The sequence below is a fragment of the Pinus tabuliformis genome, chromosome 4_1 (genome assembly GCF_031772625.1).
Source record: "Pinus tabuliformis cultivar Carrire ecotype Pingquan chromosome 4_1, CPIR1, whole genome shotgun sequence".
NCBI lineage: Eukaryota > Viridiplantae > Streptophyta > Pinopsida > Pinales > Pinaceae > Pinus > Pinus tabuliformis.
The window spans coordinates 974,211,829-974,228,054 of NC_142303.1; the positions used below are offsets into that span (position 1 = coordinate 974,211,829).

Sequence of the window (16,226 nt, forward strand, 5' to 3'; positions counted from 1 at the left end):
TTTTTCCGAAGTAGATCTCCCTTTAGACTACATACCCAAGATCAAGCACTGGCCTTCCCACATTAGTGATCAGACCATAAATTTTCCATAAAAACTAATTTATCTCTCCTCTTTCAAATCTTCAACCCTTTAAGGCAAACCGTTATGCTAGGTTTAGGGTCGAAATTCAAATAGGGTGCATGTGTCAGTTTGTGGAAGGATTCAACATGTGGTTGGTAAGACATTGCCTCAAAATCATCTTTGTCCTGGGGCTAATTCTTCCATTTTAGGGCTGACATCACTAGCCCTAAGAAAACCCTAATCTAGCCGTAGGCTTCAACTTGGGACTTCTTGAAGGCTTGTTGTTCCAAAAATTGATCATATTCATCAATTCAAGCCTTTTCTTGGCCTTGTGTACCTAGATAAGCCTATTAACCTTGCTTACTCACAAACCCTAGGTCACTTGTCCCCTAGATTGTCCTTTTGGAGGGTACGCTTTGCCTTATCTAAACTAGTTTGAACCCTACCCTTAAGTTGAGTACCTGTCCTAAGCTTATCCTTGTCACCTCTAAGCCTTAGACTTGATATATCCATTAGGTGACCTAACATAGGGAAGCCTCCCTTGTGGTGAGAATCCACTAAAGAGTAGGAGGTGGTGGTTGTGGTGACAATGGGCCACACCTCATAGTGTTGTCACTTGGTCTAGCTCTTGTCTTGTGAGTTCCCCTCACAAGACTTGCTAGATTTTGAGGCAAAAAGGATAATATGTAAATTCCATGCGGCATTCAATGTATTGTTTATTCTCAAAAATAGATAACCGTGTTGTTGGATAAGGTTGTCATTGATGTCAATATGATATCTAGCATTATTGAAGCTAGTCCCATATGATGGTTGATAACTACATGATGCCCTAACATTATCCAAGACATATAATGTGAACCCTAGGTCTAAAGGTTGATGCCTGGAAGTTAATTGTCAAATATGATGAAGCCCTAGGATGAGCAAAAGAATGAAGCCCTAACTCTTGAACCTATAAAGAAACCTTAAGGTGCCCAATTCATGGAACCCTAGCCTTTGTTGAAAACAAACCCTAACCCTAATTTGATGAAAGGGTGTTGATGAAAAATCCTACAAGAATATGTCTTGACATTGAAGAAATATACCAAACACTTAAAAAAAAGAGGGAAAAAATCACTAGACATATATATACATATATTTATATCAAATATAAATATATATGTTATATTTATATGATATAAACTATATAACATATATCGACAATAAATTAAAAATGTATTTAACATATATACCTACTCCTTGTTGAATGGTGCAGTCCCCACTCCTCTCAAATTTACCATATATATTGGACATTAACATATATTGAGCATATATATAATTAACCAAACGGTCCCCACACATCCATGTCAACGCTCATCTGGGTCCCTACCTATCCACGTCAATACATCCACGATGGTCCCACTCCTCGGTGGTCACCATGTCATTTGCGGTCTCAAATACCCACACGATCATCCGCCCATCAAACATGCAGCAACAAGTGTTGGTTTCACAAAAACGCTGAACATCTTGTCGATCATATTTTCTCATAACGGTCTGATCACGCTCAATTTCTCACCGATCATGATTTGTCTGCAAGTCGGCCCTCAAGTCGGTTTTATCTAACTCGACGTGTCCCTTGATATTCAATCAAAACAACTATAAATATAAGCCCCGGATGATCCATTCCTGATCGAATTTGAACGCAAAAGATATATACGGTTCACAACTCATGAACTGAGGAAATAAGATCTAACGGTTTCATAAGTTGATGGCAATTCGGACTTTTGGAAGCAACAGTCCCGTGGAGCTCGGATTTGCAAGCCTGTAAGGCATCGAACCTGTGATAACTAACCTGTGGAGGATCAGAAACCTGTGGTGGCTTAGAATAATAAACCAGTAGAGCTCGGACCAGTTTTGAGAGGACAGATCTATGTGACAGTCAGCTCAGATTTGGTGCATACCTCGGCTCTGTGGAACTGTAGATTGATTGGAAGCCTCGCATCAGTGGAAAGAGCCTTGGAACTGTGGGCAGTCATACCTGAACTAACTCGGAAATAGACCAGAATTGTAGAAGGACAGCTGTAGCCTCAGACCTGAGATAAGTTTCCTTCATGCTCAGAAACAGGAATAGTATCGAACCTCAAACTCAGACTAGAACCCTTAACCAAGCAATAGTTCAGAGACCTGTGGCGTTGTGAACCTGTGGAAAGGTGAACTGTCACCATTGTAGAGGATTGTTATCATTGCAGTGAACTAAGGAGACTTATGCTCAGGACAACAGTGGACTTGTAGCTTGGATATCTCAAGTGTAGACCTGTGTTTTTTTTTAGGCTTCGGATTTGAGGAACAGTGCTAAGTATCAGTGCTTGGATCTGTGGAGGAGCAGTGAAGTATTTGGACAGTGAAAGAGCCTTGGGCAGCGAAGAAATTGAAGCTCTTGGACCTGAAGATTTGTCTTGGAGATATCTTGCAAAAGACCTATTATGCAGTTGTTGAAGACTATTTTGGAACCTTGTAGATCTTGAAGAGCAATTGGAGCTGATCTTGAGCATACCTTGAAGAGTCATCTAGAAGCTTATTGAAGACATCTTGTTGAGAAGCTTTAGCTGATCCTGAATATTCTTGGAGATCATGATGCATCGTTGATGTCATCATGAGGTGACTTGGATAAATTGTTTGGGTACGATGAAGAGCAGTCATGACACTTTCTACAAGACAAGGTTGTCATTGATGCAGTGACGTGGAGACTAAGTGAAGGCACAACCGAAGATTGACAGGGCTCGTTGAAGAAGACATTGGGAGCCGTGAAGTATAACCAAATATATCTTGACGAAGTAAAGCTAAGGGTTGGAGCCCAAGAGGTTGGAGCCTCAAAAAAAAACAAGGTTGGTGCCTTGGAAGATAGGGTTCCAACCCTAGAGGATCGAAGTCCTCAAGATACTATGTCAGAGCCTGAACCGGATATAGGGTTGGAGCCCTTGAGGTTGGTGCCTCAAAATTGACAAGGCTGGAGCCTTGGAAGTCCAAGTCGGTGCTTGGCATAATACAGGTTGGAGCTTGGGAGATTGAAGATCGGTGTCTTCATCTAGGGTTGGAGCCCTACATATATTGTACTTGATTTATTGAAGAAATTAATAAAATCATTTATTCTTATTGTTCATTTTGTGTTCTAAATATAAGTGATCTAACTGGTAAAAGTAACAATGAAACAAAGCCGGTATGGAAGGAATCAAGGATGTAAAATCTGAAGAGCATAAGAATAATGCATATTGCTAAGCACTGGATTTTATTATATCTGTTTTTTTCCAACTTTTTGCAACCATTTGTAAACTAGAAAGATTTTTCTCAATTTTGAGCTATATATAAGCCATTGTTTAACTTTAAATGATCACCTTCCAAATTGGATAAATCAGTTCTCTACCACACGTTAAATCATATTTAAAACTTAGTTGATTTTAAAACAAGTTGAGATAAGTTTTCAAACTATTAAAGCCTTCAACTCATAGTCAACAGATAGACTATCATCTGCAGGTTTTCAACACAACTTCAAGACAAACAATAAATCTAACCTGACCACCTGCAGTTGACCAGTATGTTCGTTGAAGACCTAAGGTTGGAGGGGACACTCCTAGGGAGAAATCTTGCAATTCAACACTTTGCTGCAAAGACCATGGACCAAAAAGTCAGTGACAAGCTGTTCAAAATCATACGTGTATCACTATGAGTTCAATAAAAGCCATCCCACTTTGCACAAATGAATACAAAAACATACTCACAAAAAGCCTTGTTTTCCGCTTTAACTTTTTCTGCAAGCATTCAAATTTATTGTAAGAAGGTGTTAGACAAATGTTAACAAAAATCGAGAACAAATTAAAAAAAACATCTAAAGATGCTAATAGCAACATCTAAAAACCTAGAACAGAAATCAAAGCAATCAAATATAAATGATTCCTTCATGAGATATAAAGCATATTTAGTTTATATATTCTGCACATGTTTTCACTATGTAGGTAAATCTTATGTACAGGACTTCAAATCAATTATTACTTTTCAATGTATAATTATTTTTATTTTCGGGCATTAAAACAAGAAATAAACAAAGAAGTTATATTATTGTTTTCAAGTACATGCAAAGTCAAGATAACAATAAAGACGCATAAAGCATTTAAGGCATTTCATAAAGTGTTAGTTAAACTCACTCTCGAAGAACCATGCTTTCTGATGCACAAGTGCAGTTACAAATCAATAGGCATATAGTGGTGATTTCAAGCATTACAACAACAAAGTAGACTATTGGACAATGAAATGAATCCATTGTTCCTTATTGAATGCACCTTTCTCAAGGTTCAAATTTTACATTGATGACAATAGAACAATGTAAGAAAAAATAAGTGTGTACATGACTTCAATAAAGGACAAAAGAATGGCATCGTGCTTTTACTCAACACAACAGGCTATTTACAGATATATACATGTGATAACAAAATAAAGGTACGAGGCACAAAATATGATGATGCCACCATCAATTATGATAATTAAAATTGAAAGAGGGAGCTGTTATACACATTCACACAACTAATTAGGTCCTCTGATGAAGAATTCATAATAATGATTTCAGGACTTACTTGGCCCATTTAAATAATTTATTAACTGCTAAAGAAATTACATCTTCAAACACTTTATAATTTTGTGGCCACATGTACAATGTCATGTCCCCAATTTTTATTTTCCACATTAGAGGCAATTTTGGAAAGGGGACGTTTCTGGGTTTGGGACTTAGGAGAAAAAGGGAAAATTGCAGCTCTAGTGGAATGTCGGGGGCACAAGAAAGAGAAATTCGACCCAAGGAGGGAACTCGCACTCTTGGAGGAGAGAGAAAAGAAAAGGAAGTGTGAATTAGGAGAGAGAGAGAGGGGGCCACAAGGGGACAAGAGGCCAGAAAATTATAAATAAAGCTTGAGGGCCTCACTTTTGGAATCTCTGGCCATTTTGCAATTTTAACATTAGTTCTCTTTGTTGAAAAATGTGTAACTAGGTTCGGTCTTCATAAATATGAAATGTACTTTTGATTCTTGTATTTTGTAAAATGAAAGAAAATTTATTATTGTTATTGGAGCATGGGTTTCATGCTCAAGGTCTTTTATTTTAGAGGTCAAGCACCCATTGAGTGCTTCTAGGGTTTGTCCTAGGTCAAGAAGTCAAAAGAGTCATTGTCATAAGTTGAAGACCCCATCGAGCACATTGTAACTTGTAAAGAAAAATATTTTTGTAATTAAAAGTGTCAAAATACCCTTCAAGACCAAGTCAGCCAAGGAGCTGAGAAGTTGGCCTATTTTGAGGAGCCATGTCCACCTTGAGAAGCCTATATAAAGGAGGGAACTCGACCTCCTTGAGACACATTCATCTCACATCTCATTCAAGCAAAGGAGGAGTAGAAAAAGGCTAGCGAAGAAGGAAGAGGACGAAGGAAGAAGTTTCTAGGCTAATTCTATCTCACACATGCGAAGAAGGAAGGCTAGGGTTTGCTGCTTCAAGGTCGAGATTCTCTATTTGTTGAAAGAGGATCAAAGTTGCTGGAAGAAGGGCCTACTAGGTCACATTCTAGCCCTAGACAAGGAAGCAAAGAAAGTGAAGTTGTTGGGAGGCCTTGGAAGGCTAAATTGAGCTCACATGTGTGGATGCAGTAGCAGTTGTTGGGGGCTGAAAATTTCAGACCTGCAATAGAGGCCGAAATTCTGAAGCTGGGGGTCGAAGTTGTGTTGTTGGAAGAGATTTGACTGGGTTTGACTTGGACAAAGGAAGCACATCATCAAGAGAGGTTGGACTTGGTCTTGAAGGGTATTGGTCTTGGTCTAGAGGTCTTGGAATTCGCCAATCGAAGAATCTATAAGATAAGAGATTTATGGGTAATCCTCCCAAGTGGAGAGGTTTTGTCCCTAGATTGCAGCATATATCTTTTGTACTTGTGTATTATTGTTCTTCCCGTTTCTGGTAGTTGTTTGATGATAAACAAACACAATAATAAGAGAAGAAGTTAACAAGCAAGAAAGAGTAAAAAGATATCACAAGAAGTTATCGTAGAAAGAGAAATCATCCTAACTACTGCCCTATAGATTTCTCAACATGGTATCAGAGCTAAGCTTGGCTAAGGGCATAATGAAGAGCTCCTCTACACTAAAGAAGTGTACGAAGATGGCAAGTCAACTCAAGAAAGGAATCAAAGAAGTAGGGATCTCCTATTTTCTTCTAAGAAGGAAGTGACCAAGACATCTACAAAGGATGAGGGACTATTCACATTTCAAGATGAGAGTATTTGGGCAATCGATAGTGGAGCATCAAGACATATGACTGGTCATCACAAGCAATTAAAGACATTATCAAAAGGAAAGTCCTCTTACTCCGTAGAGCTTGGTGACAATAAAAGCTACCCTTTGAAAGGAATTGGATCAACTTCACTTGGGCTAGAGAATGGAGGAAATATTCGTCTCAACAATATCTTATTTGTTCCAGGTTTACACAAGAATCTACTTTCCATTTCAAGTCTAGAAGACAAGGGGGATAGAGTTGTTTTCATTGGTGGAAAGGCCATAGTATGGGGTAAAAACTCAAGCATAGAAGATGCAAGAATGATTGGGATCTGTGAAGGAAGACTTCACAGATTGTTATCTCCCCTTGTTCAAGCTTTGGTTCACATTGAAGTTTGCCCATGTGAACTTTGGCATAGAAGATTTGGTCATAATCACTACAAAATCCTACCAACCCTAAATTCAATAGTGAATGGGCAAACTGGACGGCTCGAGGCATTAGGTCACCATGAGGTGCAGGGGATGGTAGTCCTTGTTGGCAGGATGATGCCTAGGCTTCCGACAATACCAGAGCACATCATCAGGAGCTAGAATAACAGATCATGTTGTGTGATTCAGCAGGCACAGAGCAGTTGGTTAATTGCGACACGAGTTCTTGATGCTCAGTGTCCACCTATTGGATAACTACAGGAGACAGAGACGGGGCATAGAGGGGTCCCAACAACTAGCAACATATCACAGCACCAGGCAGAGAGGATTGGGGGTTGTGAACCTCCAGTATGGTTATGAGATCCAGGGATCCAGTGGATTGGTGGGATACTTCACTCCTTAGTGAGCATGGTCAAGATAACAGGCAAACTGATTCATTCACAGGCAGACACATGGGTAGTCACCAAAGCCCTCACTATAAGGCAAGGCAGATTGTTTCTCAAGATTGGGGCCAGTCATGGAGTGATAGGCGCTAGCACTATTGAGGCACTTTGGCAGGTTGGGCATGACCTCGATCATCGCATAGATTATGGCCAAGAGTTACGCGAGACGAGGCTCTACTACGAGCATGCTAGACAATTAGTAATGACCAGGGTGTCGCGCGGTCAACAGCATAGTTTCTTGCTACGCTAGGCATGGGGCCCTAGCGTCATAGTACTTAGCAGTTCTACTACCCATAGGGGTGAGTTGGTCTCTACAGGAGAGGGTCATCCAGATTTTCCACTGGATTTCAGTGATTCGCTGATGGTGTGGGAGACTTCATCAGCGTGGCAGAATGACCAGCAAGAGGATTTCAGGAGGAGCTCATGCAAGATAGGCTTCATTCGCATAGGGATTGAGTTGTATCTTCAGGGACCCACAATTAGAGTGCATGTGGTGGGGTATTCGATAGGGCAGCTTCATGAGGATTAGGACAGAGTTCTACATCGTCAGGATGCTCTACTTATTAGTGGTAGACAGAGGGGTTCTAATGCCCATATCTGGCAAGATAGTGAGTGGAGCAAGGGGTGCTTCACATTGATCAAGTTGGCTTAGGATCCTGGGATCGAGGGACTCCTTCATTATAGGATAGTATAGCGATCAAGAACGATCCAATGGCACATTTGGGGCCCTAGTGAAGTTTGCAGTGACAGTGGGGATCCACAGTCAGAGAGGGTGCTTGTTTAGGCATTGCTTGAGGACAAGCAATTTTTGGTGCATTGGAGGAACTTGCCGAATGAGAATGCCACCTGGGAGGGTGAACACATACATGAGCATCCAGCGATGAAGTTGCTTGGGAACAAGCAACATTTGGGAGGGAAGGACTGTAATGTCCCTTCTTATATTAAATTGTTACAAGTTTATCTATTCTACAATTTTGATAATTTTGGAGGCCATGGGGCCCATGTGATTTTTGGAAAAGACTTAGGAAGGAAAAAGGGGCCAAAATGTTTTATTGGCCGAAATGTTTTTGGGCTACCCACATGAGAAAATATGCACCACCTTAGAGGGAAGTTCGAATGGCCAAGGAGGGAAAGTTGAATTGCTAGTTGGAGGGGGCTCACATGGGAAAAGAGACCCACGAATTATAAATATAGGAGTCTCAACCTCATTTGGCATCTTTTGACATATTGAACTCAATCTTAGTTTCTCAAGTTGCTTAGTTGGGTTACTGGTTGTTTAGCACCGAGTTTTCCAAGAGGAGAACTCAACCTTTCTTCGAGGGGCTTCGAGTGCCACCCTAGGAAGGTAAATCGTACCACCTTGGAGGAGATTTGGAGGGATTTCATAGCTCATCTTTCAGCCTTTGGCTTAGCTAGTGCGTGTTTTTGGAGGACTCAGGAAGGGAGCACATAGGGGTTGTGTTGGGAATCTTCTGGGCAGCATTTACTGAGAGAATTTTGGCATTGGAGCTTCAGTGGAGGATCAACGGTTTGGAGGAGTTTTAGAGCACGATTTTGATGCTAGTGGGCAGCACGATTTGTAGCTTCCTGGGCCTGCGCAGAGGGCTTTCTCTGGGCACACGTGGGAGCTTGAGGGATACGTTGAAGAGCGGGAAATTGCCGGAAGAAATAAGGGAAACCTTGAAGGGGAGTATCTCAGCCTTTGGGAGTGATTGGTAGGGCTTTTCTAGCGAGCTACAGGAAGGCCGTATTTCCCAGCACCTAGAGGAGGATGTAGTATTTGGGGGCCGAATTTCGAGGCTCAGAACTAGGCCAAAACCTTTCTGGGTTTTGGTTGAGGAGCTTGGGGCTAATTTTGCAAAATTTTCTGGGCGGATCTGAGGGGTCAAACAGGGGTCCCAACTTAGCCAGCAGCAACAAGAGCTAGGAAGAATTTGGGCCGAAATTCCAAGGTCAACATTTGGCCAATTCTTTTGTGGGTTATTCTGGGTATTTGGTGGAGAGGTCAAGGTTAATTTCCCAGAATTTTTTGAGCACCGGAGGTGAGGTTTCGAGCAGCATCTTGGCAGCAGACAACAAAGTTTCACAAGGGCAGTGTAGGGCATCATTGCAGCAGCTATTTATGCCATCTGGGCTTGACATATTACCACCTGGGCTCGATCACACTTGCCATGGATGCAAGCCCAGGTGCACCACTTTCACATTATTGTACTTTGCTCCTAGATTATAATAAAGTGGCTCAAGTGATAGTTATTCCTGGACTTTTTATGGGTGTGCACTGAATGTTTCAATTTTATGGTGTTGTTTTTATTGTTTTCTTTGCATAACACTGTTTTTTCCTAGTTTGGGACATTACATATAAGCACCCAATTGCAAAATGGTCAAAGTACCTTTTGAACAGCAACACATCTTTGTCCAAGTGCTAATGTTGGATGGGTGAGAAGCACATGGCTGATGCAAGTGGCAGAGGCACATGTCATATCATCAACTAATGCCTAGCTGGTAAGGGCTGCTGTTTGTATGGCTAGCCAGCGGGTTGTCAAATGTAGGAGAAAAGTTTTCTCCTATGGGGTTACCCATTTTGGAGGATAATAGGGACAAGTTGATAATTTACATGCCAGCAAGCATATGGGGGATGTGATTAGAGTAATAGGCATCTCGTTCTTGTGGAAACAACATTGTCACATAATTTTTCGAGACGCACCTACTTACTCGACCTGGGAGAAGTTTCAAAATTTAATGCAGATTTGACTCGATAGATTTCAGCCAGCATGGCCACTTTTAGGAAAGACATGGATACTCTTCAAGTTCAAACCAAAGTAGATAAGCTAGCTCTCCCTACTTATGTAGGAGGGGGTATCCAGTGCGTTGGCTGTGTGGCTCCCGGATTTGTCAATTTTAATGATGTATATTGTTTTTAATGTAATATATGTTGTATTTTCAAGAAAAAGAAGTTGCCCTAGATTGATACTGAATAAAAATGTGACTCCCATAGATACTATTCAAGACACACAGCCAAACTCTGAATGTGAAGAACAAATAAACATTTTCAGATACGAGAAAAGCTTTAGTCCTTCCTCACATAAAAATCCAAGATAAACATCTCCACATAAATAATGTCAACCACCTTTGCTAGTTAAGAATAGAACCTTAAATTAAAACAAGAAACAATGCAAATATAGATTCAGTTTTTAGTCAAATTCTAAGGATGCAATAACACAGACCAGTACATTATTATTGCTGGATAATATTAAAGAACCTAATACAATATAACTTCAGCAGTAAATCTTCACAGTTCACCGATTAGTGATTAGAAGGCAATACACAATCAAGAGGGCCCAGCATATTTATATCAATATCAATAAGCATCATCATTCCATCATATATGAATTTGTGGACAATAATGGCCAGAGTAACTAACCAGCGTGTTGTTCACAAATTTCTGTGTAAGCTTAGGCTCGATAAAGTTTGGCCAAACAGCAAACAAAAGTTTATTGAGCCATTCACATGGCTCTAAAGGAGTTGTTGGCTGCCACAGTACAATAACAACAGTGAGAATTGGAAAAACAACCATATCATACTATGACCCAATATTGTAAAGCATTATAACTCGTGCGAATACAATTATATGTTCAAATAGAATCTGCAAATCAAACATAAAATAAACTTGTCATAGCTTAAGCTTACAACCCAGCTTGAAGAAGAGATGGTACCGATGTGTTTAAGATATGACGTTTCCACCTATTATTTAAATCTTCTACAACCAACTGACGCTGGTACCTTCCATACTGTAAAGACAGAAGAAAATAAGTGATACAGCACAGCAACCCAAATGCTTTTAACATATTACTTTTGGAACAGAAAGACAACTACATCCAGATAATTTGTAAAATTATCACAATCAAGCATGCAATCTTATTCCAATTAATTTCTTAACCAGGAAGGGCTGGACTTTCCAAATATTTAATGTTATTCATCAAAAAAGGCACAAAATCAGGCCCAAGATTATTCCTGGAGACCTCTTACAGCAAATCTAAATAAACAGTTAACCTTAATTCAATTCCATGAAGGCCTATTCTCTTTCATGACCAGAGGGGCAACGCTGATAAAAGGAAAGTTTCTCTGTTGAGACATATGTTGGACATTGGATAAACCAATGCTCTCCATGTGTTTCGCGACATGGACTAACCGCCTCTCGTGGATTCTTATCTCTGGCAATGCGATCGTTGACTAACACCTGCAGGTTTTGGTCTAACGGCAATCGTGATTCCCAACAAGTGGTATCAGAGTGTGGATCACGAGTTTGATACACACCCAGCTCATGTTGGGGGGAGATTGTTGGACATTGGATAAACCAACCCTCTCCGTGTGTTTCGCGACATGGACTAACCGCCTCTTGTGGATCCTTATCTATGGCGATATGATCGTTGACTAACACCTGCGGGTTTTGGTCTAACGGCAATCACGATTCCCAACAACATCCTATGAGCATAGCTGTATTTTTAATCCTTCCCAAGAAAAGTTCTGGAAGGCATAGCATTTTTAGTGAGACATATTTTAAATTAATGCCCAAACTTTTAACTTGTGCTGTAACCACCCATTTTACAAAAGTGCATCACCTGCCAATCTTGCAATCTCTGAGAAGATTCATCATTTCAAAGGAGTTTTTCCCCAGTCAGTCTATGGGCAAAGAAATCAAGAAAGTTACCACTTCTTGTACGAACCTCTGATTACTTAAATTGCTTATCTCGTTCATTGTTGCTTTGTTGTTTTATGGGTCTCAATCAGTGTTGTTAAAATCGCGATTTTATCGCGATTTTATCGGAAAATCGCGATTTTTATGCGTAAAAATCCCCACTTTTTTTTATAACGATTTTTATCGAAAAAATCGCGAGTTTTTGAAAATATCGCGATTTTTTCGAAAAAAATCGCGATTTTTAGTGAAAAAATCGTGGAGGGCGCGGGCAGCGGGGTTTTATATGGCAAATTCGATTTTTTTTTAATTCATTGTGCTGTCGCCGCGCGGAGGAGGAGGAGAAGAGGTGAGGGAGAGGAGCTGAAGGGTTTCCGTCGGATTTGGGAGCGAATCGAAGCGTTTTTAAGAGGAATCCAAGCCAAGATCACCAATTTGTCCATAAAAGAGGTATGTAGATTAATTTTTTTTGGTTTTGCTTCTATAAAAACTTTGGTTTTCATTGTTTTTAAAGAATTTTTTGAAATTTTTCATTGATTTGGGATGGGTAATTTGTTATGACTATGAGAACCAATTTTTTATTTTTATTTTCTCATTTTTTTTAAACATTGTTTATTTTTTTTGAATTTTCATTGTTTTTTGGCATTTGGTTGGGTAACTTGGGTTTAGAAATTGGGATTTTGGAAATAATTAGCTTGTAATTTTGCAAATGCTAAATTGTAATTTGTAATTTTGTATTATCATTTATGTAATCCTAAATTCCTATTTCCTAATCCTTATTTTTCCATAGGTTTGCAAATTCAAAATTCAAAAACAAACATGCCAAGGAAATTGGATCATTTCTGGGAATATGGTGACCCTAAAACTCCGAATGATAGACAAAACTTGTATTGCAAGTTGTGTGGAAAGGAAATATTCGGGGGGGTGTACAGGTTGAAGTTCCACCTTGCACAAATCCCTGGACATGATGTGGGGCCCTGTCTAAAGACAAATGCTGAAATTATCCAAAAAGCCATGAGAGCATTGGGAGAATTAGAGCACACTAGAGAGGCCAAAGAAGAACTCAAAAGGCAACTAAAAAGGTCAGCTGAAGGAAGTGGGCCAAGTGGCACTGGTTCTACTGCAGCGTCAGTCAATCCGGTAGCTGCATCATCATATTTTGTTCCTCGAACCACACCTGGTTCACAACCAACTATTGGTTCAATGCTAAAAAGAACTGAAAAAGAAAAAGCTGACAAGTTGATGACAAAATTTCTCCTCTGGAGTGATATTCCTTTCAGCATTATAAGGAATAATCCATTTTTCCAACCTACTGTTGATGCTATTGCCAGTGTTGGCCCGGGGTACAAACTCCCTTCTCTTCATGATTTCAGAGGCCGGCTTCTTCAAGATGAAAAGCGTGACTGCACCCAAAGATTGGAGGATTTTAGGGCATCATGGGCACAAACAGGATGCACTGTTATGTCAGATGGTTGGACTGACCAAAAGGGGAGAACCCTTATAAACTTCTTGGTTAGTTGTCCCAAGGGGACTATGTTTATCAAATCTGTTGATGCAACTCATCAAATCAAAGATGCAAGAACTTTATGTGATTTGCTGGATGTGTTTATTTTGGAGGTGGGTGCAGAAAATGTTGTCCAAGTCATAACGGACAATGCTGCAAATTATGTTGCTGCTGGTAGAATGCTTATGGACAGGCATCCTGCTTTATTTTGGACACCTTGTGCTGCCCATTGTATTGATTTGATGTTAGAGGACATTGGGAAAATTCCCTTTGTCAAAGAGGTTGTTGACTCATCAAAAAGCATCACAAAATTTATTTACAATCACACATCTGTGCTTAGCTTGATGAGAAAATGCACCAACAACAAAGAGTTGGTGCGCCCCGCCATTACACGGTTTGCGACGAGTTTCATATCTCTTCAATCCCTCTTGAATTCTATGTGGGATTTGAAGAGAATGTTTCTTTCAGAGGAGTGGCGTGCTTCGTCAATGAGCCGCAAACCAGAAGAAGAGGCCGTCTGCAGACTAGTTTCATACCAGGAAGACTTCTGGGCGGGAGTGCAGGAGGTGTGCGCTGTTACAGAACCTTTGGTAAAGGTTCTTCGGTTGGTTGATGGTGAGAAGCCCGCAATGGGCTATTTGTATGAAGCCATGGACAGGGCCAAAGAAGCCATTCGGTCCTACTATGATGACAAGGGAGATGATGGGTTCCAGAGACAACTCCTTCTATGGAACGTCATTGATGAGCGATGGAACAACACACTCCATCGTCCCATTCATGCTGCTGGGCTTTTCCTGAACCCTGCATTTTCTTATGCATGTGGGTTTAATTTTGATGTTGAGGTCGTGGAAGGATTATTAACCTGTGTCCAGAAGATGGTGAGATCTCCAGAAGAACGTATGGAGATCTCTAGACAAATTGAGCAATATAAGTTGTCAGGTGGCACATTTGGCTTTGAGATGGCTGTCATTGATAGGACGGTTAAAATGCCAGGTATTTTTTAGTTTGTAGTATGTACTTTGTAACTTTGTTTCAAATTTCATTGTTTCTTCAAATTCCATTTTTTTCTTATGTTTATTTAAAATTTTATTTGTAATTTTGTTGTAGATGCATGGTGGAAGATGTATGGTGGCAGAGTACCCCTTTTGCAAAATCTTGCCGTACGCATCCTCAGCCAAACATGCAGCTCCTCGGGATGTGAGCGCAATTGGAGTGTATTTGAAAAAATACACAACAAGAAGCGCAATAGGTTAACACTTAAACATTTAAAATATTGCAAATTTCCAAATAAATTTTTGAATTCATTAAAGTTTTAAACAATATTTTTTTTATAATATTAATTATTAATTATTAATTTATTATTTCATGAACTTTGTACAGGTTGGAGTCCCATAGACTTAATGACATGGTCTATGTCTACTACAATCTTCGATTGTGGGTGAAACAACTAGAGAAGACACCTGATACGGAAGCCATCTCATTGGATGGGATTGACACCACTGCTGAATGGAGGGTTGAGACCGAGAGGCCTCTCATGGATCCCACTGAGGATTGGTTAGTGCAGGATGAGGGGGAGGAGGAGGGGGAGGAGGAGGAGGAGGAGCAGGAGCAGGAGGAGGAGCAGGAGGAGGAGGAGTTGGAGGAGCAGGAGGAGGAGGTGACACCGCCTACCCGGGCTACCCGGGCTACCACTACCACCAGTAGAGGACGTGGTCTCCGTCCACCTCAGCCTCCTGTAGCTGCTACTACTAGTTCTTCAGCTTCTAGAGCACGTCAGACTCCACTGCCATTTCCACCACCACAGGCACCAGCTTCTACATCTAGAGGGAAAGAGAAAGTTGTGCCATTTTCTCGCAAGAGGGGCAGAGGAAATCAATAGGATTAGACTTTCATTTTATTGTATATGACATTATGACATGATGAGATACATTATCATATTTTTTGTTGATATTTTGAGGCTGAGTTGGACTTGGGACTCAGGACTTACTATTCAGGACATGATTCAATGTTATGTGTGATTTTAGCGCTAGAAATGATATTAAACATCTTATATATTAGTTTTTTTATCATATTTATGTGTCAATGTATTTATTTTATGTTGTAGATGGTTTAGATATTAAAAAAATTGAAAAAAAATGAATATTTTTGTGCCAAACGATTTTTTCCCGCTTTTTTCCGATTTTTTCCCGATTTTAACGATTTTTTCCGCTTTTTTCCCGGCGCCGATTAAATCCCGATCGCGATGTGTGCAACACTGGTCTCAATAATAGTAAATCATACTGTATGTTAATTTTCACCCACTAAGATCACTTTTGTACACATGGACAGTTAAGTTTATGACTGTCAAAAGTGCAAACTATAGGGTGGTGTCAATCCACACATGCATATATATTCAGTGTCAACTTGTTCTCAATAAGTAATTTTTAAAAATAAACTCTTTTTTTCCAGACTTCGAGGCAGAACATCAAATCAAAACCAGCAAGCTAGAAATCTGTAGCAGCAATCACATAATTTTCAGCTTACCACAGAAAAAATAATTACAATGAATACATGTTTTCTAATGTGACCTCCATCTCTTTTGATAGAATAGAGACAGGTCCATGAATGCAAAATGTCCAAGAATAGATAAGTGTAATCCCCAAATTAGTGTGCCCCACATGTGCCAAGAATAGGTAGACACATGCCAATACACACGAAGCACACTCCTCTTCATGTCCTGACCACATTCTGAGCACACTCCTCTGTGGCGAACAGCACCAAGACATGTAAAGCACACTTCTCTATGTGGTGGCCATACACCAAACACACTCCTCCAT

At 40.1% G+C, this 16,226-nt stretch overlaps 1 protein-coding gene across 4 annotated transcripts in view; it reads right to left on the bottom strand.

The window, feature by feature from the left end:
• ATSYTF (C2 domain-containing protein) overlaps positions 1-16,226 on the bottom strand; it is a 283,910-nt gene that overhangs the window by 206,497 nt on the left and 61,187 nt on the right. For 3 of the 4 annotated variants that reach the window (XM_089420636.1, XM_089420634.1, XM_089420633.1), the window contains 4 exons: positions 10,927-11,001; positions 10,635-10,742; positions 3,813-3,842; positions 3,606-3,695 (listed from right to left, as the gene is read on the bottom strand). In XM_089420636.1, coding sequence (XP_089276762.1) covers positions 3,606-3,695; positions 3,813-3,842; positions 10,635-10,742; positions 10,927-11,001 — 303 coding nt within the window. The remainder of the gene's footprint in view (positions 1-3,605; positions 3,696-3,812; positions 3,843-10,634; positions 10,743-10,926; positions 11,002-16,226) is intronic. The other variant, XM_089420635.1, reaches the window with a different exon arrangement.